This window comes from Carcharhinus amblyrhynchos, chromosome 11 (assembly GCF_965287045.1).
Source record: "Carcharhinus amblyrhynchos chromosome 11, sCarAmb.v2.hapA, whole genome shotgun sequence".
NCBI lineage: Eukaryota > Metazoa > Chordata > Chondrichthyes > Carcharhiniformes > Carcharhinidae > Carcharhinus > Carcharhinus amblyrhynchos.
Window position 1 is genome coordinate 94,468,948 of NC_137334.1, and position 24,946 is coordinate 94,493,893.

General features: G+C 45.4%; 1 protein-coding gene across 1 annotated transcript; it reads left to right on the forward strand.

Annotated features, from left to right (window-relative positions):
* Positions 1-2,281: 2,281 nt before the first annotated feature.
* Positions 2,282-16,228, forward strand: LOC145350363 (C-X-C chemokine receptor type 2-like). The gene is made up of 2 exons (XM_080199603.1): positions 2,282-2,369; positions 12,518-16,228. The coding sequence occupies exons 1-2, from the start codon at positions 2,355-2,357 to the stop codon at positions 13,568-13,570; spliced, it is 1,068 nt and encodes a 355-aa protein (XP_080055729.1). The 5' UTR covers positions 2,282-2,354; the 3' UTR covers positions 13,571-16,228.
* Positions 16,229-24,946: the final 8,718 nt, after the last annotated feature.

Consider the following 24,946-nt stretch of genomic DNA (forward strand, 5'->3'; position numbering starts at 1 on the left):
GTCATCCACATACTGAAGTTCCATGAATAATGTCAACATCATTTTCTTCTTGGGTTTCAATCTGTTGAGGTTGAACAGTTTCTGTCCATCCTGTAGATGATGTCCACTCTACTACATTTCCCCTACCTCGAAAGCCAACTCTCATCAAAGTCTTACATCAATGTGGAGATCCAACATCGTATTCAATTCATGTGCATTGCCTTCGGACGCCTAAGGATGAGTGACTTCAATGACCATGACATTCGTACTGACACCAAGATCTTTCAATCTGGTGCAATTTGGTACGCCCGAGTTTTGTCTTTATCCTCTTTGACTTCCTTGTCTAGCCATGGAGTAGAACATAGAACACTACAGCACAAACAGGCCCTTTGGCCCACAAGTTGCATCAATAATATCCATACCTACCAGGTCACAGACTATCTATAACTCTCAATCCCATTAAATCCCATGTACTCATTCAGAAGTCTTTTAAAAGATTCCAGCGAGTTTGCCTCTACCACCACTGACTACAGCCGATTCTACTCACTCACCACCCTCTGAGTGAAAAACTTACCCCTAACATCTCCTCTGTACCTGCTCCCCAGCACCTTAAACCTGTGTCCTCTTGTAGTGACCATTTCAGCCCTGGGAAATAGCCTCCAAGATTCCACTCTATCTATACCTCTCAACGTTTTATAAACCTCTATCAGGTCGCCTCTCAACCTTCGTCTCTCCAGGGAGAAGAGACCTAGCTCCCTCAACCTATCTTCATAAGGCACGCCTCCCAATCCAGACAACATCCTTGTAAATCTCGTCTGTACCCTCTCAATAGCTTCCACATCCTTCCTGTAGTGAGACGACCAGAACTGCGCACAGTACTCCAAGTGGAGTCTGACAAGGGTCTTATAAAGTTGCAGCATTACCTCCTGAATCCTAAACTCAATCCCTTGATTAATGAAGGCTAGCACACCATACGCCTTCCTGACCGCATCCTCCACCTGCGAAGCCGATTTAAGAGTCCTATGGACTTGGACCCCAAGGTCCTTCTGGTCTTCAACACTGCTAAGACTCTTACCCTTGATATTGTACTCCTTCATCCCATTGGACCTGCCAAAATGAATGGCAGAGCAAAATATACAGAGGATGCTGAAAGTTTGCAAAGGGATATAGATAATCTAAGTGAGTGAGCAATGGTCTGGCAGATGGAGTACGATGTTGGTAAATGTATGGTCATCCATTTTGGTAGGAATAACAACAAAATGGACTATTATTTAAACGGTAAAAAATTGCAGCATGCTGCTGTGCAGAGGGACCTGGGTGTCCTTGTGCAAGAATCTCAAGGAGTTGATTTGCAGGTGCAGCAGGTAATTAAGAAGGCAAATGGAATTTTGTCCTTCATTACTAGAGGGATGGAGTTTAAAAACAGGGAGGTTATGTTGCAGCTGTATAAGGTGCTGGTGAGGCCACATCTGGAGTATTGAATACAGTTTTGGTCTCTTCACTCGAAAAAGGATATACTGGCACTGGAGGGGGTGCACAGGAGATTCACTCGGTTGATTCTGGAGTTGAGAGGGTTGGCTTATGATGAGAGACTGAGTGACTGGGGCTATACTCATTGAAATTCAGAAGAATGAGGGGAGATCTTATAGAAACATATAAGATTATGAAAGGAATAGATAACATAGAAGCAGGGAAGTTGTTTCCACTGGCAGGTGAAACTAAAACTAGGGGGCATAGCCTCAAAATAAGGGGAAGTGAATTTAGGACTGAGTTGAGGAGGAACTTCTTCACACAAAGGGTTGTGAATCTGTGGAATTCCCTGCCCAGTGAAGCAGTTGAGGCTACCTCATTGAATGTTTTTAAGGCAAGAATAGACAAATTTCTGAACAGTAAAGGAATTATGATGAGCAGGTGGGTAAGTGGAGCTGAGTCCATGAAAAGATCAGTCACGATCTTATTGAATGCTGAAGCAGGCTCAAGGGGCCAGACTGCCTACTCTCGCTCCTAGTTCTTACGTTCTTAAGATGTACATCACCAGTTGTGACATTTCTGATCATATCTTGACTTCCCAGCTATGACATGTAACATGTTTTCAGTGAACTACAACAATCTATGGGTGTTTGCTCATAAGATGTTGAGTCACTGCTCTTTGGCACTTTAAATTATGTAATGAATTACAACACTCTTCCCACTAACTGCACACCCAGTTCTTTATGACAGAGTACTCTGGATCACCTTCTCATTTTCCTAAGTATAAAGCTGTGTTCATGCCATTAATCATTTCAGAAACCATCAAGTTGCCCTCCTGATTTAATGTCTCACACACTGGTGAAGAAAATGATTTAATCAGCTTAAAAACAGCCAGCAAAACTAGAATGGAGTTTGACATGGTATGTAGATTTTATTCTGCTGTTCAGCTGAGTTAATCATTTCAATTGTTTTTGTATACTATATGAAGGATTGTTTCTGTGAATATTGGCAAACATTGACATTCATTTACCCATTGCCCTCTTGTTACCCTGTTCAGAATGTCATGAAATTTATGGATTGAATTAACAAAAATAATACGAGAACCAAAGCAAAATGATTGAACCAACGGGACGAACGAGTACACTATCAAGGGCAGAAGTCTGAGTAGTGTTGAAGAGCAGAAGGATCTAGGGGTCCGGGTCCACAGGACTCTTAAATCGGCCTCGCAGGTGGAGGAGGTGGTCAAGAAGGCGTATGGTGTACTGGCCTTCATTAATCGAGGGATTGAGTTCAGGAGTCGGGAGGTAATGCTGCAACTTTATAAGACCCTTGTCAGGCCTCATTTAGAGTATTGTGCGCCGTTCTGGTCGCCTCACTATAGGAAAGATGTAGAAGTTATTGAGAGGGTGCAGAGGAGATTTACAAGGATGTTGCCTGGACTGGGAGGCATGCCTTATGAAGTTAGGTTGAGGGAGCTGGGACTCTTTTCCCTGGAGAGACGAAGGTTGAGAGGCGACCTGATAGAAGTTTACAAAATGTTGAGAGGAATAGATAGGGTGGACTCTCAGAGGCTATTTCCCTGGGTTGAAATGGTTGCTACGAGAGGACACAGTTTTAAGGTGCAAGGAGGGAAGTTCAGAAGTGATGTTAGGGGTAAGTTTTTCACTCAGAGGGAATGGAATCGGCTGCCGTCAGTGGTGGTGGAGGCGAACTCGCTGGGGTCTTTTAAAAGACTTCTGGATGAGTATATGGGGTTTAATGAGATTGAGGGTTATAGATAGGTCTGTAGGTTGGTAGGTGTTGATGTGATCGGCGCAACTCGTGGGCCGAAGGGCCTGTTTGTGCTGTAGTGTTCTATGTTCTAAGTTGGTAAATAGAATGGCAGGGCTTTGAGCATTCCTCATCCAGATAGTGCTGTGAAATCTTTATCAAAGATAGAATTTGTGCAATGTTTCATGGTTTATTATTGTTTTCAACATAAATAACAACTGTAGAATTTTGTTTCTGAATTAGGTAAATCTGTTTTTGTCAGTTTTTATCATTAAATAGAATAACTGGGGAATGATATATTACCCATATGCAGCAGGACCTGGACAACATTCAGGCTTGGGCTAATAGATGGTGGGTAACATCTGACTTACACAAGTGCCATTAATTAACTTATTGTGTAGTCCAGGCTGAAAGGAGTTACTATATTGTAGCCTCCCTTCTGTTTCATCTTTTCTTCAGGTTCTTGCTCCTCAGTTTCTCACCTGATAGATGGCCACAAAGATTATCCCTCTATAAAAGTCTGGGTGTGCATTATGCTGCATACAAATCTTGATATCCATTCAACTGAGTAATGCTGGGCTCCTTCAAAGTGATTCAGGCTGAAGATGTCCAAGAATGCCAATGGTATGCTTTATGATGTTCCTTGTGATAATCTCTCTCCTGTTGGCTTCCTGTACACATGTGTATCTGGGTTTGAGACTGGAGTCATGAGCCATGTCATCAGTGGATAATGCTGTCACTCAGAAGCCAACCTTTGACTTGTGTACATCAAATGCAGTGGCACAGAGGACTGCCACAGAATGATGGCATTGTGACAGTGACAAGGATAATGAGCGCTCATCTGCATGAAGGTTACCCAATGGTCACATGGAGGGAGTGAAATTCCTCTCATTTCTCATCTCTCAATAGTTACCAAGTTCAGGTGTTCTACATGGATGACATCTTGCATGGAGTCATTGGCATTCTGCAGTCCATGCAAATCCTTGAACTTGCTCCAACAATTGCTGGAAAATCTCAGTAGGTTTGACAGCATCTGTGGAGAGAGAACAGAGTTAAAGTTTAGAGTCTGGATGACCCTTCACCAAATGATTTTGTTTCAGATTCCAGCATCTGCAGTAATTTGCTTTTATCTTGAATTTGCTCCACCTGCTTGTTTCTGGCAAGGCAGAATGAGATGGAGCTGTCTCTCTTTGTGTAGATGATCTTAGTAAAGCAATATGTTGCAAAATGATGCTCATATCTCCAGTAGCAGCCTACAAGGAGCCAGATGCATAAAAGCTAAGAGCCACAATCACATTGACAACCACAGGCAATGTAGCCCATGTGCTTCTCAGAGGCTGTATTTGTGGCTGCCATAATCGGAAAACCATAATCATAACCACGTCACTGAAATCAAGATGTCACAAGAATTGGTTAATGCTGAATCTGAGGGAGAAGAATTTCTCCATAAAGACTCTCAGTCAAGATGATTTCCTGTTGAGAGTCCATTTCCACCGCCATCCTCCTCCTCCATCTTGCCCCACTCTGTGGCTTCACTTCATTCTCACAATCACGCTCAATTCAAACAGGAAGGCCTACCACAATGTAATGTATTTTTGCATTAGCTTCTAAATGAAGAAACAATACTTCAGCATGAGCCAGACACTTCCCTGTTTAGATGATAAGTACACTCTGAATTGTCATATTTAGCAGTGCCTGATTTACTGCTAAAACTCTTTGTGAAAACACATTTATGAATCATGACAACCAAAGTAAGGTACTAGAGAGTGGTCAGTGCCCCTTTGATTGTGCCCCAGAAGGAGTGGAGAAAAGCAAGATGAGCAGAAAGTTTGCCTGTGTGATGAAACAAGGTTCTTCTATTAAAGTTGCAAAGTAAAGACAGCATCCTTCTTTTGGATGACATATATGTCATGATGATGGAGAAAAAACTTGGAATCATACATGGAAATATTGGACCTAAAAGGATCAGAGCTGGACACAAGATACCAAAGATGGCTAAGAATGCACTACTGACCACTGACAGGAATGGCTGCTGTAGGTGGTCTCCATGGAACACCTTCCTGTGCATTCAAACAATTTAAGGTACTTGTAAAAATATTCCAAGACTGATTACCATCCCTGGAAGACAAAGGAACAATAATGACTATCTCATCTCAAGGTCCCTGGCTACAATGATCTAGTAAGAAGTCTCACAACATTAATTTAAAGTCCAACAGATTTATTTGGTAGCAAAAGCCACAAGCTTTTGGAGCAATTACTGCTCCTTCATCAGGTAAGTGGGAGTTCTGTTCACAAACAGAGCACGTAAAGACACAAACTCAGTTTACAGAATAATGGTTGGAATGTGAGTCTTTACAGGTAATCAAGTCTTAAAGGTATAGACAATGTGAGTGGAGAGAGGGTTAAGCACAGATTAAAGAGATGTGTATTATCTCCAACCAGGACAGTTAGTGAGATTTTGCAAGGCCAGGCAAATCGTGGGGGTTGCAGATAGTGTGACATGAACCCAAGATCCCAGTTGAGGCCATCCTCACATGTTTGGAACTTGGCTATCAGTCTCTGCTCAGCGGCTCTGCACTGTCGAGTGTCGTGATAGCCGCCTTGGAGAACGCTTACCTGAAGAACAGAGGCCGAATGCCTGTGACCGCTGAAGTGTTCCCCAAAAGGAAGAGAACAGCCTTGCCTGGTGATTGTCGAATAGTGTTCGTTCATCCATTGTCATAGTGTCTGCATGGTCTCCCTAGTGTACCATGCCTCAGGACATCCTTCCCTGCAGCGTATCAGATAGACAACATTGGCCAAGTTGCAAGTATATGTACCGTGTAGATAGTGTTCTCATGTGAGATGATGGCATCCATGTCGATGATCCGGCATGTCTTGCAGAGGTTGCTGTGGCAGAGTTGTTTGGTGTCATGGTCACTGTTCTCCTGAAGGCTGGGTAGTTTTCTGTGGACAATGGTCTGTTTGAGGTTGTGCGGTTGTTTGAAGGCAAGAAGTGAGGATGGGGGGATGACCTTGGTGAGATGTTCCGTCTTCATCAATGACATGTTGAAGGCTCCGGAGAAGATGTCGTAGCTTCTCCGCTCCAGGGAAGTACTGGACGACGAAGGGACATGACCTAGACAGATGAGTTCACACCAGTCCCCTTTGGAATACATATCTGGAGTTAAAAGCTTGGCTGCCTGCCTGCCATGCGACCATTCTGTGATTCCGTCTCTCGCTCTCTGTCTGCCTGTAGATTGGTCTGGGTGTTTGTGCTGAGGAATACACTGAAGGTACTACAGTGACTAGGGCAGGGTCTGCATAGGATTGCAGCAGGAGAAATAACGGAAGTCTCTCTATCGAACCACAGGACACCTGAACTGAAGAATTAACTATTCACCAGCCGAAATCCATTAGTCATGACCACAATGCATCATCTGTGCTCCACAACTCAAGGATTGTTCCATATCATTTAATTATATTTATTTCTAATTTGGATGAGTGGAGATGAATGTGTTTTACCATTTCCCTTTATCCTTTTGGTAATTAATCAATTTACTCTTATCTTAACTCAAGAGACCCTGGTTGAGTTGGCTCCTTCTTAAACATAACTCCTGGGACTGGAAAGTCATGGTGTGGGGATGCCGGTGTTGGACTGGGTTAAACACAGTAAGAAGTCTCACAACACCAGGTTAAAGTCCAACAGGTTTAACCTGGCTCCACTCACCCGACAAAGGGGCAAACCTCAAAAGCTAGTGGTGTTTGCTACCAAATAAACCTGTTGGACTTTAACCTGGTGTTGTGAGACTTCTTACTCTGGAAAGGGTAACCAAGGGGAAGAAAACACTGTACCAGAGGGTGGATTGAATAAAGACACAGAGCCAGTTTGTGACAATAAAGGGGATTTCCATCCAGAAAGTAACAGATTAAGAGGTCTCACCCAGATCAACAGCTTTCGGGGAACTTGAGCTGGGGCTAATAACTTGAAAGTTGCATAGGGAATTTCTCCATGCTGCAAAAAATGGTTTTATTTTATTTGTGCTTCCATAAGAATTCCCAAGACAAAGGCTGAACAAAATGGCCCTGCACCAACAGGAGGGTTCCACACCCATGGGTTGAATTTACCCATTCCACTTGACGTGGGAGTCATATTGGATGAGGGGCATATCGTGGAAATGTTCGCTGACCTCGAGCAGGATTTTCCAGCTGCGTCGCCTAGAAAGCGAAAAATCCTGCCCCATGACTTCCATGCCCACCATGGTCTCATGCTCAATAATATGTCAGTTTCCACCCACTAGCATCAAAGACAGATTACAGACTATCATCCTGCCTGATGTGTGCTGAAGTGCAGGGATGTCCAGTCTCAAAGGCTTCAGTTTCGGGGTGAGTGCAATCAGAAAATTCCACTCACTGTCTTCCAACTATCTCAACCTTCACAGGTGGCAAAATTTTCATAAGTCAGCAAGTATCCCGTTTTAGGCATTAAGAAGGGGTACATTAATGGCATAGACATATATGCGTTGAAATATGCGTTGACAATGTTTGTGAGTTGCCCTTGATGCCTTCCTGCATGAGGACTGTCATGATCAGCTAATTTCCAGTGCTGGGAAGAGGAGTAGCCCATGGAAACTCATACTGCATGACCAACAGGAGGTGGCTGCTGGCGTTAAATGTGTTGGCATGGGAGGATGACCTGGTCCCAGTGCTCAAAATGTTCAATAGCCTCATGAGGTCAGCAGGGTGAATATGGCATCAGTATGAGCAATGTTTAGGTCTTGTGAACAAATGCAGAGGGTATTTGAGATTAGCTCCTCATCAAAAGTTGTATGTTTTTATGAGGGCACAGTTGTTCTAGACCATGTCATTGGGCATTCATGTGATAGGGATAACACATTAAATTATCTGGTACCTAATTACCTCTTTACTGATCTCTCTCTGTTAAAGGAGAAGCCTCTCCATCGATAGCAGTAGAAGCCATGCTCCTCCTCTTCCTCCTCTAAGCAAATCTTGGAGGTTGCAGTGTCACATCTTTGCAATCGGTACCATTGCAAATGCTGGCACTTCAGCAGGCATCAGTGCATCAGTCAGGGATCATGCACACATTGGTGAGGGCACTCCACATTCGCACGTGTAGCTGCCAGAGAATGTGGTTGGCCTCAGGCAGTCTGAAGCATATCTAAGGTGATCCAAAGACTGACTCCAAGTTGGATAATGAGCATCTGGAGTCATCTATAAGGCAGTAGATGTTGAATGGTCAGCACGTGATCCATGAAGATTTGGCATGTATCTAGAGGGGTTGTGTGCTCTGGCCTGGATTGTGGAGATATCCTTCCAGGCCATGAGTGCTGTGATCATCCACTTTTTGGAGCATCAAGTTTCCTCCATAGGCTGTTTGCTGACTGTCTAAGGGCATAGCAGCAAGGAGGGGGTAGTTACTGCATTGGAGTACTAGGAAACGTAGTTGTAAGAATCTGCATTAGTTATGAATAGGAGAACATGGGTGACATTTTTCTTTAATAGTATTGGCAGGCTTGTGAATAAACACAAAACACACATTTCTTATTCTCATATTCTCATTGATAGTTTTGCTATCTGATGGTTAAGGCAGAAAACAAAATGTTGAGGGTGGGCAAGAGGGTGTGGGTTGATGGGGAAGGTTTTCACATAAGGACTTCTAACAGGAAGAAGGAAAAATATTTCACCAAACCACTATGTTGCTGTGGCTAGATGCACTACAGAAACCTCTGGTGTATTAAGGCATTCCTGGTATCATGGCAATCCCCTCGATCACAGCCTGGGCCATTGGCAGCAGCACTATGGTTATCCTTCACTTCATCCTTGCCATCATCCTCAGAGGAGTGGAACCCTTCTGGCATACCTTCATCTTACAGGGAATCGCCTCTTTCTATAAGAATGTTGTGGAGAACACAGCAGACCATGACCATCAAAGACATATGTGAGGAGTACTGCACTGCACCTCCAAATCTGTCCATCAGAAGTGCACCCCGAGGAGTCCAATGGTCTGCTCCACTCTGACCCTTGTCATGGTTCTCTTCCTCACATTTTGGAACCCAGACAGGCGTCATGAACCAACTTTTGATATAACAGCCCTTACTGCCTAGAAATCATCTCTCTAACACATTCAGGCAGTGAAAGGTTCTTGAATTTGGGAATTTCTAAGAATTTATGGGTCATGAATGCTGGGCTATTTGGCATACCAGCTGATTGGAATCCTTTTCCATTTATGAACTTGCAAAGTCATCCTGCAGGAACTTTAATGCTATATGTGTGTGCAGTTGACAGGCCCCTGAACCCTAGTGGAACTAGCAATAGCAGAAAATCCTCAGGTTCAGGGTGGCATGGTGGCAAAGTGGTTAGCACTGCTGCCTCACAGCGCCTTGGGTGCCTGTCTGTATGAGGTTTGTATGTTCTCGCTACATCTGCATGGATTTCCTCTGGATGTGATTCTCTCAATCTGGATTTTGTCATTCTGCCTGAAGGCAATATAATCATTGGTCCTGTGGAACATTGCATGTGAACACCTTGATGCAATAGTGTGCAGCAGGCTGTGTTATCCTGCTCACAGTCTGCCTGGTCTTCTTAACCTCCCACGGATGAGTATAAGCACAAACTGGCAAGTTGAAATCATGAACAGTGCCTGAGATCATCACAGCGCACATATGCTCTGCAAAGTGGAAAATACTCCCAATCATGGAGTGTATTATTCAGCCTCAAGAATATACCTTCAGAGGGAGCATCACCTGTCTGTGCCTCTCCCTCAGCTTCTCTGCTGTTGAAACGCTCTAAGAAGTCTCACAACACCAGGTTAAAGTTGAAACTCTCAACCTGCCTTTTTCACTACATCTGCTCCAGTGGTCCCTCACCCACTGCCTTCCAGAAATTTTAGCCCTTCCAAAGCTCTACAGTCTGTATCAGATCCTTTATTATCAATTGGGCCAGTGGGCTGATGAATGGCAGATGGAGTTTAATTTAGATAAATGCAAAGTGATTCATTTTGGTTGACTGACCCAGAGCAGTTAATGTTAGGGTGTTGGGTAAGTTATAAAACAAAGATATCTAGGGTACATGTTCATAGCTCCTTGAAAGTGGAGTCACAAGTGGACAGAGTGGTGAAGCAGGCATTTGGCATGCTTGTACAATTCTGGTCTCCCTATTATAGCAAGAATATTATTAAACTGGAAAGAGTGCAGGAAAGATTTACTAGGGTGCTACCGGGACTTGATGGTTTGAGTTATATGGAGAGGCTGGATAGACTGGGACGTTTTTCCCTGGAACATAGAAGGCTTAGGGGAAATCTTATAGAGGTCTATAAAATAATGAGGGGCACAGATCAGTTAGTTAGTCAACATCTTTTCCCAAAGGTAGAGGAGTCTAAAACTAGAGGGTATAGGTTTAAGGTGAGAGATACAAAAGGGTCCAGAGGGGCAAATTTTCACCGAAGGTGGTGAGTGTCTAGAACAAGCTGCCAGAGGTAGTAGTAGAGGCAGGTACAATCTTATCTTTTAAAAAGCTGTTAGGCAGTTACATGGGTAGGATGGGTATAGAGGGATATGGGCCAAATGCGGTCAATTGGGACTAGCTTGGTGGTTAAAAAAAAAGGGTGGCATGGACAATTGGCCTGTTTCCATGCTGTAAACCTCTATGACACTATGCTGCTCAGCCATTCCTTCTGTGTTCATTGATAGTGCTTGGTTCCCAAGTGTCTCCAATTTAAAATTCTCCTTAGCATGTTTAAATTCTTTCAAGACCCATCTCGTACTATCCCTGTAACCTCCTACAACCTAACAACTCTCTGAGAACTGTGTTCTTGCTTATTCCACATTTCATTCATCCCATCATCGAACCTTTTTGCTTTCAGTTTTCTAGTATGTTGGATTTAGCGTTAGCGTTGGATTTAGTGTTAGCGTGGATAGAGGACTGGTTGTCAAATAGGAGGCAGAGAGTGGGGGTCAACGGGTGCTATTCGGATTGGCGGATGGTGACTAGTGGAGTGCCCCAGGGGTTGGTGCTGGGGCCTCAGCTATTTACCATTTATATAGATGATCTGGAGGAGGGAACCGAGTGTAGGGTGTCGAAATTTGCTGATGACACCAAGATTGGGGGAACGGCTAATTGTGCGGAGGGTGTGGAGAGTCTGCGGAAGGATCTAGATAGGCTGGGCGAATGGGCCAGGAAATGGCAAATGGAATTTAATGTTGGCAAGTGTGAGGTGGTCCACTTTGGTAGGAATAATGGTAGGAAGGACTATTACTTACGTGGCGAAAAACTGCAGCAGGCGACGGTGCAGAGGGACCTCAGGGTCCTTGTGCATGAGTCGCAAAAACCCAGCTTGCAGGTGCAGCAGGTGGTCAGGAAGGCGAATGGGATGCTGGCCTTCATAGCGAGGGGGATTGAATATAAAAGTAGGGAGGTCTTGCTGCAGCTGTATAGGGCATTGGTGAGGCCGCAGCTGGAGTACTGTGTGCAGTTTTGGGCGCCGCACCTGCACAAAGATATTTTGGCCTTGGTGGGAGTGCAGAGGAGGTTTACTAGGCTGATACCGGAGTTGAGGGGGTTGAGCTATGAGGAGAGGCTGAATAAACTAGGCTTGTACTCGTTGGAGTTTAGAAGAATGAGGGGAGATCTCATTGAGACGTATAAGATGATGAATGGGATGGATAGGATAGAGGTGGAGAGACTCTTCCCGCTCAAAAAAGACAGTAGGACTAGGGGGCACAGCCTCAAGATAAAGAGGGGGCGGTTTAGAACGGAGTTGAGGAGGAACTTCTTCACTCAAAGGGTGGTGAATCTCTGGAATTCTCTGCCCGTTGAAGTGGTGGAGGCTGCCTCGCTAAATATTTTTAAGACGCGGGTTGATGGGTTTTTGATAAGAGAGGGGATTAAGGGTTATGGGGAGAGGGTGGGAAAGTGGAACTGAGCCACGACAGATCAGCCATGATCTTATTGAATGGCGGGGCAGGCTTGAAGGGCTAGATGGCCTACTCCTGCTCCTATTTCTTATGCTCTTATTTAGAATTTTCTCCCTAAACCTTTCCAATTTTTCATCTTTCTTTTCCTGTAATATACTCCTAAAACTGATTCATTTGACCAGGCTTTTGGCCATTCCTCCAAATTCTTTGTCTTTCTCTGAGAATGCTTAAGTAAAATGGAATGTTCCTTTACGTTAGATGCTATATGATTGTAAGTTCTTATTGTAAATGTGTCCTTAAAATTCAGTAAATATGTTTAGTGTAACAGTACAAATCTGCATTTTAACGTAATATTCATAACCTGATTTACTTATTGTTTCTTTCAGATGGAAGACTTCGTTGAGATGTTTGACAATATTACCAATTATACTGACTATGATTATGATATCAAGGCATCCCCTTGTACACAAGTCAGTAATAGTCATTCAATCAACATGACAATTTCTTTTGTCTATAGCCTGGTTTGTATTCTCGCTATGACAGGGAACATAGCAGTAATGGTTGTCATACTTTACAATCGACGCACGATATCATCCACAGATATCTACCTGCTTCATCTGGCAGTGGCCGATCTGCTTTTTTCTGTGACTTTGCCTTTTTGGGCAGTGGATGCCATATCTGGCTGGGTGTTTGGTGATGCCATGTGTAAGATCATCAGCTTGTTACAGGAAGTTAACTTTTACAGTGGGATACTATTATTGGCTTGTATCAGTGTCGATCGCTATTTGTCCATTGTCTACTCTACACAGACTCTCAAACAGAAGAGATCACTTTTAAGCAACCTGGTTTGTGCTGCTGTTTGGGTGCTGGCTATTGTTCTGTCTTTGCCTATTCTGTACAAAGGTGAATATATTCCACTTGGTGCCAGCAAAACGATCTGTTATGAGATGCTTGATGGTGAATCGGCTGAAACATGGAGAGTAACCACCAGGTTTTTGCGGCACTTTATTGGGTTCCTCATCCCACTGGCTGTCATGGTCTTCTGTTACAGTGCGACAATCTGGAAACTGTGTCAGACGAAGGGATTCCAGAAGCAGAAAGCCATGAAGGTGATCATAACAGTGGTGCTGGCTTTTCTCCTTTGTTGGCTCCCAAATAATATTACTGTGTTCATCGACACACTGATGAGGAGCGGGTTCATTGCTGACACTTGTGACAGGCGAAATGATATTGACAGAGCTCTAATTGGAACACAAAGCTTGGGATTCCTACATTGCTGCATCAACCCGATCTTATATGCATTCATTGGGATGAAATTCAGAAACAACCTGCTCAAACTCTTGGCTACAAAAGGAGTCATTAAACAAAGTGCCAAGTCACAATACTTGAGATCAGTATCTTCTTCATCTGTATCTGGACTCACTGAAACCACAATATAGGCTCTTTGCAATGGAACTGGTCAAGCCAATTAGAAAGTTGGCAGATGAAAATTATGAAAGGAGAAATGGAATGAATCTCCTAAAAATGAATTCAAGGAACATTATTTTGCATGTTTCAGTGCATGTTGCAATTCTGAACATAATAAATAAACTTTTTTCTGGGTGGTTCTTCTTCTTTCGTGTTGATACAGCTGAGACAGATAAAACACGTGCTAATGTTTGTTTCTGCACTTTGCTTTTCCTGAAGCTATGGTTTGAGGGACACCACACTGCTTCAAGCACAGCTGACCAGGAGACTCCCATTTTTTGCCAGGATTTGCAAGTCAACAATCAATCTAAAGTAAAGTTTATTTATTATCACAAATAGCCTTAAATTCACAATGCAGTTACTGTGAAAGTCCCCTAGTTGCCACACTCCGGCACCTATTCGGAACCCACACAGACATGGGGAGAATGTGCAAACCTCACACAGACAGTCATCCAAGCCAGAAATTGAACCCGAGTCCCTGGTGCTATGAGGCAGCAGTGCTAACCACAATGCCACTGTGCCAGTCTATTTGGCCATTATGTCCTGCAGTGGGACTTGAGTCCTGGTATCCTGGCTCAGGGAAAGGCATGCATAGAAACTAGAAGAAGGAGTAGGCCATTTGGCCCTTCAAGCTTGAACTGCCATTCATTTTGATCATGGCTGATCAAATTTAGTACCCTGATCCCGCCTTCTCCCATGTCTCTTGATTCCTTTAGCCCCAGGAGATAGTACTACTTTATGTTTGAAATCACGCAGCATTTTGGCCTCAACAACTTTCGGAGGCAGTGAATTCCACACATTCACCACCCTCTGGGTAAAGAAATTTCTCTTCACCTCAGTTCTAAAATAATCCTCAAATTATGACCCATGGTTCTGGACTCTCCCACCACTGGGAACATTCTTTCTGAATCTACCCTGTCTAATGCTGTTAGAATTTTATAATTTTCCATGTGATATAATTTTCTTCTATGAGATCCCCTCCCATTCTTCTAAACTCCAGTGAATATAATCCTCACTGACAGTCTCTCCTCATATAACAGTTCTGTCAACTCAGGAATCAGCCTGATAAACCTTCGCTATGCTCCCTCTATAGCAAGGACATCCTTCCTCAGATAAGGACACCAAAACTGCACACGCTACTCCAGATGTGGCCTCACCAATGCTCTATACAATTGCACAAAACATTCCTATCCTTATACTCAAATCCTCTTGCTATGAAGGCCAACATACCATTTGCCTTCTTTACTGCCTGCTGTACCTGCGCATTTACTTTCAGTGACTGATGTACAAGGACACCAGATTTCGCTGAGTATCCGCCTCTCTCAATTTGCACTCATCCAAATAATAATCTGCCTTCCTACTTTTGCCACCAAAGCTGATAACCTCACATTTTATATTGCATCTGCCAGCGTATTCCCATTCAATCAGCCAATCTAAATCACGCTGAAGTATCTCTGCATCCTGCTCAGCTCATCTTTCCACCCAACTCTGTATCATCTTCAAATTTGGAGATAATACATTCAGTTCCCTCATCTAAATCATTAACATATAATTTGAACAGATAGGGTCATAGGAACATAGGAATTAGGAGCAGAAGTTGGCAAATTCAGCTCTTCTAACCTGCTCCGCCAATCAATCAGATCATGGCTAAACTTTCTTTGTTCTCAGATCCACCTCCCCACCTGTTCCCTATATCTCCTTATCCCTTTTTATTAGAAATATATCTATCTCCTTCTTGAAACCATTCAATGATTGGCTTTGGTTTCCACTGTGCTATGGGACAGCAAGTTCCACAAATTTACCACCCTCTGCCAGAAATAGTTCCTCCTTATCTCAGTTTTAAATCTGCTGCCTTTCAACCTATCCCTGTGGCCTCTTGCTTGAGATTGCTCCATAAGAGGAAATATTTGGTCGATATTAACTTTTTCAAATTTTATATACCTTGATCAGACCCCCTCTCAGCCTTCTAAACTTCAGCAAGTACAAGTCCAAACTATTTAATCTCTCTGCGTACATCAACCCTTTCATCCCCGGAATCAATCTGATGAACCTCCTCTGAACTGTCTCCAATGCCACCATATCCATCCTCAAATAAGGAGACCAAATCTGGACACAATACTCCAGATGTGGTCTCACCAACATCCTGTACAATTACAACACTTCTCTACTTTCATACTCCAGTCCCTTTGCAATAAATACCAACATCCCATTTGCCTTTTTTTTATTACATGCTGCACCTGCACACTGACTTTCTGTGAATCATGAACACAGACACTCAGATCCCTCTGCACTGATACATTTTGAATCTGCTTTCCATTTTAGTAATAATTTGCCTTCCTATTTTTTCTGCCAAAATGGACAAACTCACACTTATCAGTGATCACAGTTATCACAGCACAGCTAACACAGATCCCTACAGTACCCCATCAGTCACTGCCTGCCAATCAAAAAAGGCCAATTTACTCCAACTCTTTGCTTCTTGCCTGCTAACAAGTTCTTCTACCCTTCTCAAAACACTACCTGCAATTCTGTGGGCTTTTAACTTTACATAGTAATCTGTTTCATGAGACATTGCAAAATCAGACTCCTTCCTGGATGTTCCACTGTGCTGGTATTCAATGCATGCTGATTAGAAATAAAGCTTGAGTTTTTACAGTGTGTCCTGTGTTTGAATCATATAAAACTTTTACTCCAATAAGACTTTCCCCACTGCATTATTGACTTCATAATGTTGCTGGTTGCTAATACTCTGAGCACAGATTATGGGCAGGAAACCTCTGGGCGTTCATGCCGGCGGGCTCTTCCGGTCCTGCTAATGGTGCACCACCGGCATGGGTCCCTGGCAGCATGGAGTGGACTCAATGGGAAATCCCATTGACAGCAGCTATAACAGAAGATTCTGCCACTGGCAAGCAGTGTGCTGCCTCCCACTCCAAGAAACACATGGTGGGGAGACCAGAGAATCCCCCCCGCCCCATGCTTTGCTTCTTGATTGGTATCAGTTGCAGAACTGTCACAAGAATCATTTGCTTCACACTTTTTACCCTGAATATAACGGTACTGAATTAGATAAGGCCTTCCTCATGCACACCATGCTCAGAATTGACCTGCTAACACCTTTAATTTGGTATTGACAGTACCCCAGGGTATCCTCATATATTCAGATTGCAGCCTTCCAGCAACTAAACTATTTCAGTGAGTGCCTCCTTTAAATAATCTCGATGATGGCAATGTTAGCTTTCACCAGGGAAGAGAAAACGCCAGTCATGGATTTAACTTGTGATATCATCAGCCAGTGATTCCCTCTTCTGAGCGTGTGCCTGTGTTATTGTTGGATATGGACATGTATAAACTTTGCTGTGACATATTCTATGTGAAACTTGTTGCAGCACTTATTGCAACCAAACATAAAGGGCATCTGGACAAATCCATGAATAGGATGGGAATAGAAGGATCTGGTCCCCGGAAGGGTAGGGGGTTTTGGTTAAGTTAAGCAGCATGGTTGGTGCAGGTTTGGAGGGCTGAAGAGCCTGTTCCTGTGCTGTAATTTTCTTTGTTCTTTGTTCTATTCAGAGTGATCATTTGACTCTGGAATTTTGAAACTGTGGGCCTGATTTTACCATTTTCATTCTTAGTGCTGAATCTGGGCGCAATTCAGATCCGACTTGGAAATCTGCTTTCGGGAACCCCCATACGCACTCAGCCTGAAAAAAAAATGCGGTTCTGATTCGTACTGTGGACAGGGCTCAGAGCGCCCAAAACAATTGGAATTCTGAACTCCGCATGCGCAGTTAGAAAAAAAAATTGAAAATCGCACCGCTGTCACATCACTCCTGGGCCAGCTAATGCCTCCCCCTAGCCCCCACAGACATTGGCCCATTCCCACAACATTACAGATCAATCTATCCCCCCACTCTCCACCACCCAGAACAATCACAGCTCTCTCCCCCTTTCCCCCCCACTGATCTTAGGCAGAGAGATTCACCCTTCCCACTCAACCCTACAGATATCAGGCAGAGTGATCCCCTCACCCTTACCCCAGACCCACCTGCACAAGGCTCCATCTCCTCTGCATTGTGTGGTACCTCCCTCTTTCTTCTGTTGCTAATGATTGAGGCATTCATCCACTACCACCCGGCATTCCCTCCCCCCCTTCCCATCCCCACAGTACAACTGCAAGTGCTCACTTGCTTTCCCCTCAATACTAACAAGCAAATTGCATGGAACTTGCTGGAATGTTCTGTCAACCTGCCGGCAGCTGATCTGCCCTAACGAGGGGCAGCTCCATAAAAACTCAAGAATGGACAGGCAGGCAGGCAGTGCAGGGAGAAAATGAGCTCATGACCAGTTCCCCAATTTTCTGAGGATAACTTGGGGAGGCTGCTGGATGTAGCAGAGGTGAGGCGGGACACCCTCTTCCTCCGGGGGGCTAATGGCCATGCGGCCTGGGAGGTAGTCACCACCTCGGTCAGTGCCAGAGCAGCGGCCCCCCCGAACCACGAGAAAACTCAATGGAAAAAACTCAATGACCTCATCTGTGCAGCAAGGGCGAGTGCTGCACGTTCCCACTTTCCCCCAGAGCTTTCCATTCCCAGCACCCTGCATGTTTCCAGCTCCTGACCCCCAAGCACCTCCTTTCTATCCCCCCAATGAGCTCCAATGTGTTTGCTCTCTAAGGGTCGCCACCTGATTCTCTGCATGAGTCATGCCACCATTTATTTCATGGCTCCTTCTGTCTCCACAGAAGTAGACCAAACACAACACCTGTGAAAGGGCAAAGACAGGGGTGGTGAGACTGACCTCCAGGTCCTCACCCACTTCCAGGAGCAGGCACTGGAACTCCCCGAGAAGGTGAGATGTGGGCTATCAGCAACAGCATGGTTGGTTGGCTGTCCAGACATGAGCACCTGTCATTCCTACACTCACTTTGAGGTAACTTCTTGGGGGCACAAGTTTCAGGTGCAAGGGGCAAGGTGTAAAAGAGATGTATGAAGCATGTTTATTTGCATAGAAAGGATAATGGGTGTCTGGAACTCCCTGCCTGGGGAGGTCGTGGATGCAGAAATGATAGGGATGTTTAAGGGGCATCTCTTCAGCTGTCTGAATGGGATGGGAATAGAGACATATGGCGCCCAGAAGGGTAGAGACAAACAAATCAGGTGGGCAGCCTGGTTGCTACAGGGTTGGAGGGCCGAAGGGCCTGTTCCTGCGATGTCATTTTCTGGGTTCTTTGTTCTATGTTCAAGGGAGACATTGATTCATGTGTTTAGCATCCTGGATTCCTCTCCCTCCCTTGCACTTAACCTTGTGACCTGTGTTTCAGGGACAGATCCTGATGCCCTGGGATCTTCTGGACCACAGGCCCCAGCTACAGCTCCCACCTATCCTGAGACCGATAGTTCGGACAAGTCCTCGGAGGATATGCGTAAAGGGATCTCTGAGGGTGGCACCATTTATCTGTCAGCTTGTACCTCACAACTCACCATTGCAGAAACTGACATGTCGGTGGATCCAGTTAGTGTTGAGGCATCTGTTTCACAATCTGATTATCATGTCACATCTGCTGATGTATATCGGGTGGAAGAGGGAACGTCCAGGGCTCTGGCATGTGGGGGCCTGCCAGAGGCGAGCACTCAGCTGGCCCCAGGCGACATGCTGGTCCTCTGAGATCCCTCAGCTGCTGGAGATGCAGCAACAGAGCCAGGAAATGCAGGAGGGGCTGACAGCCACACTGAGCCAACTGTGAGGCTGCTGGGAAGAGTCCCAAAGCTTTCAGGCAGACCAGCCTGTCTTGTGTGCTTCCCAGGCCAACACTGCAAGGGTGGCATCTGCAGTGGAAAGCCTGGGGCAAGGGGTCCTCATCATGGGTGACAAGCTCCAAGCAATGGCCGAGTCATAGCAGGCCACAGCAGAGGGACTGAGCAGGCTTCTTGAGATTCTGCGGCCCATGGCTGAGAGCTTGCTAGAGACCCAGTGGGACAGCACTGAGACACAACAGGCAAAGGCAGCAACCCTTGAGAAGGTGGCCCAGTGTCAGAGGGCCATGGCTGAGGGCTTGCAGTGTGTGGGCCAGTCCCAGAGGGCACTTGCAGCGGCCATTGAGAGATGGGCGCATGGTAGCACAGTGGTTAGTACTGCTGCTTCAAGCTCCAGGGTCCTGGGTTCAATTCTCGGCTCGAGTCACTGTCTGTGTGGAGTTTGCATGTTTTCCTCGTGTCTGCGTGTGTTTCCTCCGGGTACTCCAGTTTCCTGCCACAGTCCAAAGATGTGTGGGTTAGGTTGATTGGCCATGCTAAGAAATTGCCCCTTAGTGTCCAGGGTAGTGGAGGTTAGAGGGACTAGTGTGTATAATATGTAGGGATATGGTCGTAGGGCTTGGGTGGGATTGTGTTCAGTGCAGATGGGCCAAAGGGCCTCTTTCTGCACTGTAGGGTTCTATGATTCTATAATTCTCTGATTCTATAATAACTCAAGTGGCCATCGCGTAGGGCTCGACCACCATGGGCAGGACGCCGGTGGTCCTTCAGGACTGGCAGTGCCAGGTGACACCGGAGCTTCTGGGCCTCACTGCAGAAGCACCAGTGTCCCCTGGAGTGATCCAGGGACCAAAAGAGACCAAGGGAGAAGGAAGGGCTTGAGCCCACGCTGGGGCCTTCCAGCCAGGGTATGACAACACCTTCTGACTCCCCCCAACTTCCTGACATCGGGGCATCTCAGGGGCAGTGGGATGAAGAGGGTATCATGGAAACATCCCAGATACCTGGAAACAGGTCAGGGCCCTCAAGGTCCATGGCCTCCAGAGGACTCCACTACGTGCATCACAGGCCATGGGGTGAGGTTGGCAGCTGGCCCCCTCCACCTCCGATGTACATTCTGGGGAGTCACTGAGGCATAGTGTGAGGCAGCGTAAGGTTAGGAAGTTGTAGTTGTACTGAGATGGCATGGGTGAAGAGCTGCACCTAGTTAGAAAGAGCTGTAAGCACCTTAACGTTTTCTTTTCACAATTTTTTATGTTTCATCAGCTTATCTGAACGCCTTTATTGTAAATAAATGTTTTTTCTCAACAACCACCTGCGAATAGGTTGTCTGGAATATGATTCCTGCCCCATTGATGATCACTTGACGGATACCTCATCAGGGGTGGTCCCTCAGTGCGGTGTCACTGAGAAAAGGAAGCCATTGGTCTCTCGTACCCCGCGAGCGATTACCTTCCGTCCCCCAATCCACCCGTCCCAGGGCCCTGTATGGGGGTTTTGGATCCCTTATCCACTAGACAGATGTGGGCCCAGGTGCCAGCATGCATGTGGATCTCAGGCAGGAGTCAGACTGGTTTGCACCAGGGCATCATCAGACTGGTGCTTAGCGAGTCGTCATCATCCTCTTGCCTGGAGAAAACCCCACTAACACAGAGTACCCACGCCCACCATTCTGGCGTGACAATGTGCAGGATAAATGGAAGGCATTTTTGGGGGGGAGGCAGGGGGCGGAATGGAACTCACAATTACCATCCCCTAGCGACTGAACCGCCTGGTTATCACAGCCTCCCTTGCTGCCCTCACATGCTTCAGCTGAGATGCCAGATCTCTGCAACCACATGCTCCCCTTGATCACAGGCCCCCATGCCCTCAATCCCCCCAGCCACATGCTCTGATCAATCACAGCCCCCCCAAACCCCCTAATCCCCCAGCCACATGTCCCCTGCAATCACAGCACCCTCATGCCCCCCAATCCCCCCAGCTACATACTCCCTTCAATCACAGCCACCCCCATGTCCCCAATCCCCGCAGCCACATGCCCCCTGCAATCACAGCCCCCCAACACCACCCAATCCCTCATCCATACTCTCCCCTCAATCACAGCTCCTGATAACATTGAGAGGCTGCAGCAGTGCTATCTGCAAGGGCTTTGTGCACATCCTTCAGCCTGAAGTGAGCTGACTGTGCTAGGGCCCAGCAGCACTGCAAGACCCGAGATCAGTGCTGAGACACAGGTGTGTGCTGCAATACAAACATTGGAGACCGTGCAGAGCTACAGTCCCCCGCTCCCCTCCACACAGACAGTGACACAAGCCGGGAATCGAACCCGGCTCCCTGACGCTGTGAAGCAGCAGTGCTAAGCACTGGTAGATTAAGTAAATGAAAAACTGCTTTTCAATATGCTTAAATGTGAAGTAATTCACCTTTGGACCGAAAAAGGTTAGAACAGCACACTTTCTAAATGGTGTTAAGCCAGGCATAGTGGAGGCCCAAAGAATGTGCTCAGGTTCATACCATTAAAATGTTACGAACAATCATAGAGAATTTAACAAGTCCCCAGGTACTAAAAGAAAAGGCTTAGAAGGCAGACAAGCAGGGCCACACCTTGCCTGGTTCCATATTGTGGCAATATTGTGGCAAGCCAGGACATATCAAATAAAATTGCTGGCACATCACGAAAGTCACAGGAAACATTACAGCACATTTGTTTTTTTGTGGTCATAAAAGTTGCAATTCTCTATGAAATACAACAGTGGGAGCAGGAGCTATCAGTGCTTCCAAGGACCCAGAAAAAGAGATTAGCATTTTCCAGAATACTGGCTGGGTGCTTACGGATGCTGCTAGCAGGAAGAAATGAAGATTTTTCACCAGTGTATTAGTCAAAGGACTCACTGGAGAATATATTGAATTGCTGATATTAAAAAAAAGAGGGAGCTCATTACAGGGCTGGTAATGGTGGGTGTGATCCCAAGCTTGCCTATGCAAAGGGTTGATATTTATTGGGAAAGAAACAAACAGGATATTACCCCAACAATTCATGGACAGTCCAAAGGGATGGAAGCTGGAGAAAACCATCAGAATTCTGCAGGGGTGCAGATCGGGCAATTGAACTTGTGAGAACTAAAATGGTTCAGGAGAAGCCACGAGAATCAAGAGTTCAAGACCATGCCAGCCAAGTTAAAAAGTTAAGATAGAATCTAAAGAAGTGAAAATGACCAAATCCAGGCCAATAGAATTCAAAGAGGTTGAAAAATTACCCATGGAATTTAAAAAAGCAAGCCACCAGAAATTGGGTTGGCAGACACCGACAGAATTTTCCCTTTTTTATGTAGAGTGTGGCAGGTAGGCAAAAATGCCTGCCCCTCCGGTGACTTTATCCACCACATTGCTCAAAACTTAGTTTAAAAAACCTGAAGAGTTGAGCGCCATGATGCCACAGTTTTCTAAAGATTGAGGTGCAATTCTTAAAGACCTTCCTGAAACACAATGGAAACCCCTCCATCCAGGCCAGATACTGCCCGATCATGACCCTCTCCCACCTGGGAAACGCACTCACCTGAGCTTCTTCAGTGGTTTTGCCTGCCAGGTGCACACTATGGGACATTAGATGTAATTCCCACTGGCATGCCTTTATGCCGACTTGAATGGATTATCTAACAGAGGAGGATGATTTTCTTTTTCTAAACAGAGAAGGATGATTAGGTGTAGCAGTCTAATAATAATATGCAAATTTAATATAATGGGGTTCCCAACATTGAACATCAGGATTCCCATTGCATTACTGGCGGGAGATACAGGGACAATCGCAACAAGATTTCCTGCCTACACAAAATGCAATTTAGATCTTTCATTAAAATTTCTGACACCGTCACCAAACCAGCTGAGAAGAATGGGAGTGAAAAATCCTGGCCACAGGTTTATTGTTAATGGGGCCCGGTGCTCACCTTTGTTCCTGGGTCCCACCCAGCAACGTCAGCCCCCTTCCTACCCACGCTCAGCCCTAAGGCGAAAAATAAGGATGAATGCACACTGTTCCATACTTCAAAATTTTAAAAGTAAAAATGTCAAACTGTCTTTTTGCCTAGCTGTGCTTGAGACTGCCAGATTAATAAAGTCACTTCATATTACACAGTCAATTCCACATTTTTAACACCTTTGATTCAAGCTCTGCAAAAATTGAATTCATCTTTTAATCATGATGCTGTGGTTCTGGATATGAAACAGCACTCTACTCTTCTGCCCAATCCCATCTAACACTGAATTTATCCAACCATTCATCATAGCTAATACAATCCACACCAGACAACATCCTAGTAAACTTCTTCTGCACCCTCTCCAAAGCATCCACATCCTTCTGGTAGTGTGGCGACCAGGATTGTACACATCTGCATTTGCTGATAGGCTCATTTTGCAGAGCGAAATCAGACTCTAATTGGTGAGTCTGAAAGAACGAGGAAGCACTGCTCTGAATTATATGAGAGGTTAACTTGAGGCAAGCATTCGCATGGAATGAAGAGAGGCGACTAATCGGGGAGGAAGAGGCAGAGACTCAACCTCATCACAAACTCTCCCTCCCTCCAAAATGCAACTCTTCCTTTACACAGTCTCTTCCTCCAGCACCCTTACATTCTCCCCACCAAACCCATCCTCTCACATTCTCCCACTCTCACCTCGCTCACTTGGGGTCTTCAAGGCAGTTTACTGCCTCACTCATCGTCTCCTTGTGGTTATGACTTGATTTGGGGTGCCGCACCTCGTATCCCACTTTTGCTAGCCTGCCCTGGGATGAGTCACGAACCTGTTCACCTTTTGCAAAATCAGTAAAACCTCAGTAGCCTCTGCCTCTTCCTCCCTGACCTCTCTTCATTCCATGCAAATGCTGGCATCTAGTTAACTTTTCATACAATTCAGACCAGTGCTTCCTCGTTCTTTCAGACTCACCAATCAGAGTCTGATTTTGCTCTGCAAAATGAGCCTATCAGCAAATGCAGATGTGTCCAATTCTGGTTGCCACACTACCAGAAGGATGTGGATGCTTTGGAGAGGGTACAGAAGAAGTTTACTAGGATGTTGCCTGGTGTGGAGGGGATTAGCTATGAGGAGAGGTTGGATAAATTCAATTTGTTCTCACTGGAATGACGGAGGTTGAGGGGTGGCCTGATAGAGGTTTACAAGATTATGAGAGGCATGGACAGAGTGGATAGTCAGATGCACTTTCCTAGGGTAGAAAAGTCAAGTGCTAGGTAACAGGTTTAAGGTGTGTGGGGAAAAGTTTAGAGGAGATGTGCGAGGCAAGTTTTTTACACGGAGGGTGGTGAATGTCTGGAACTCGCTGCCCGGGAAGGTGGTGGGAGCAGGTACGATAGCGGCATTTAGGGAGCAACTAGACAAATACATGAATAGGATGGGAATGGGAGGATGTGGACTCTGTAAGTGCATATGGTTTTAGTTTAGACAGGCATCATAATCAGTGCAGACTTGGAGGACTGAAGGGCCTGTTCCTGTGCTGTCCTGCTCTTTGTTGAGTAAAGAGAAAGTGAGGGAGATGCACCACTTTAACTGAAGAGCCTGAGGGAAGTCAATTTGTTCAAA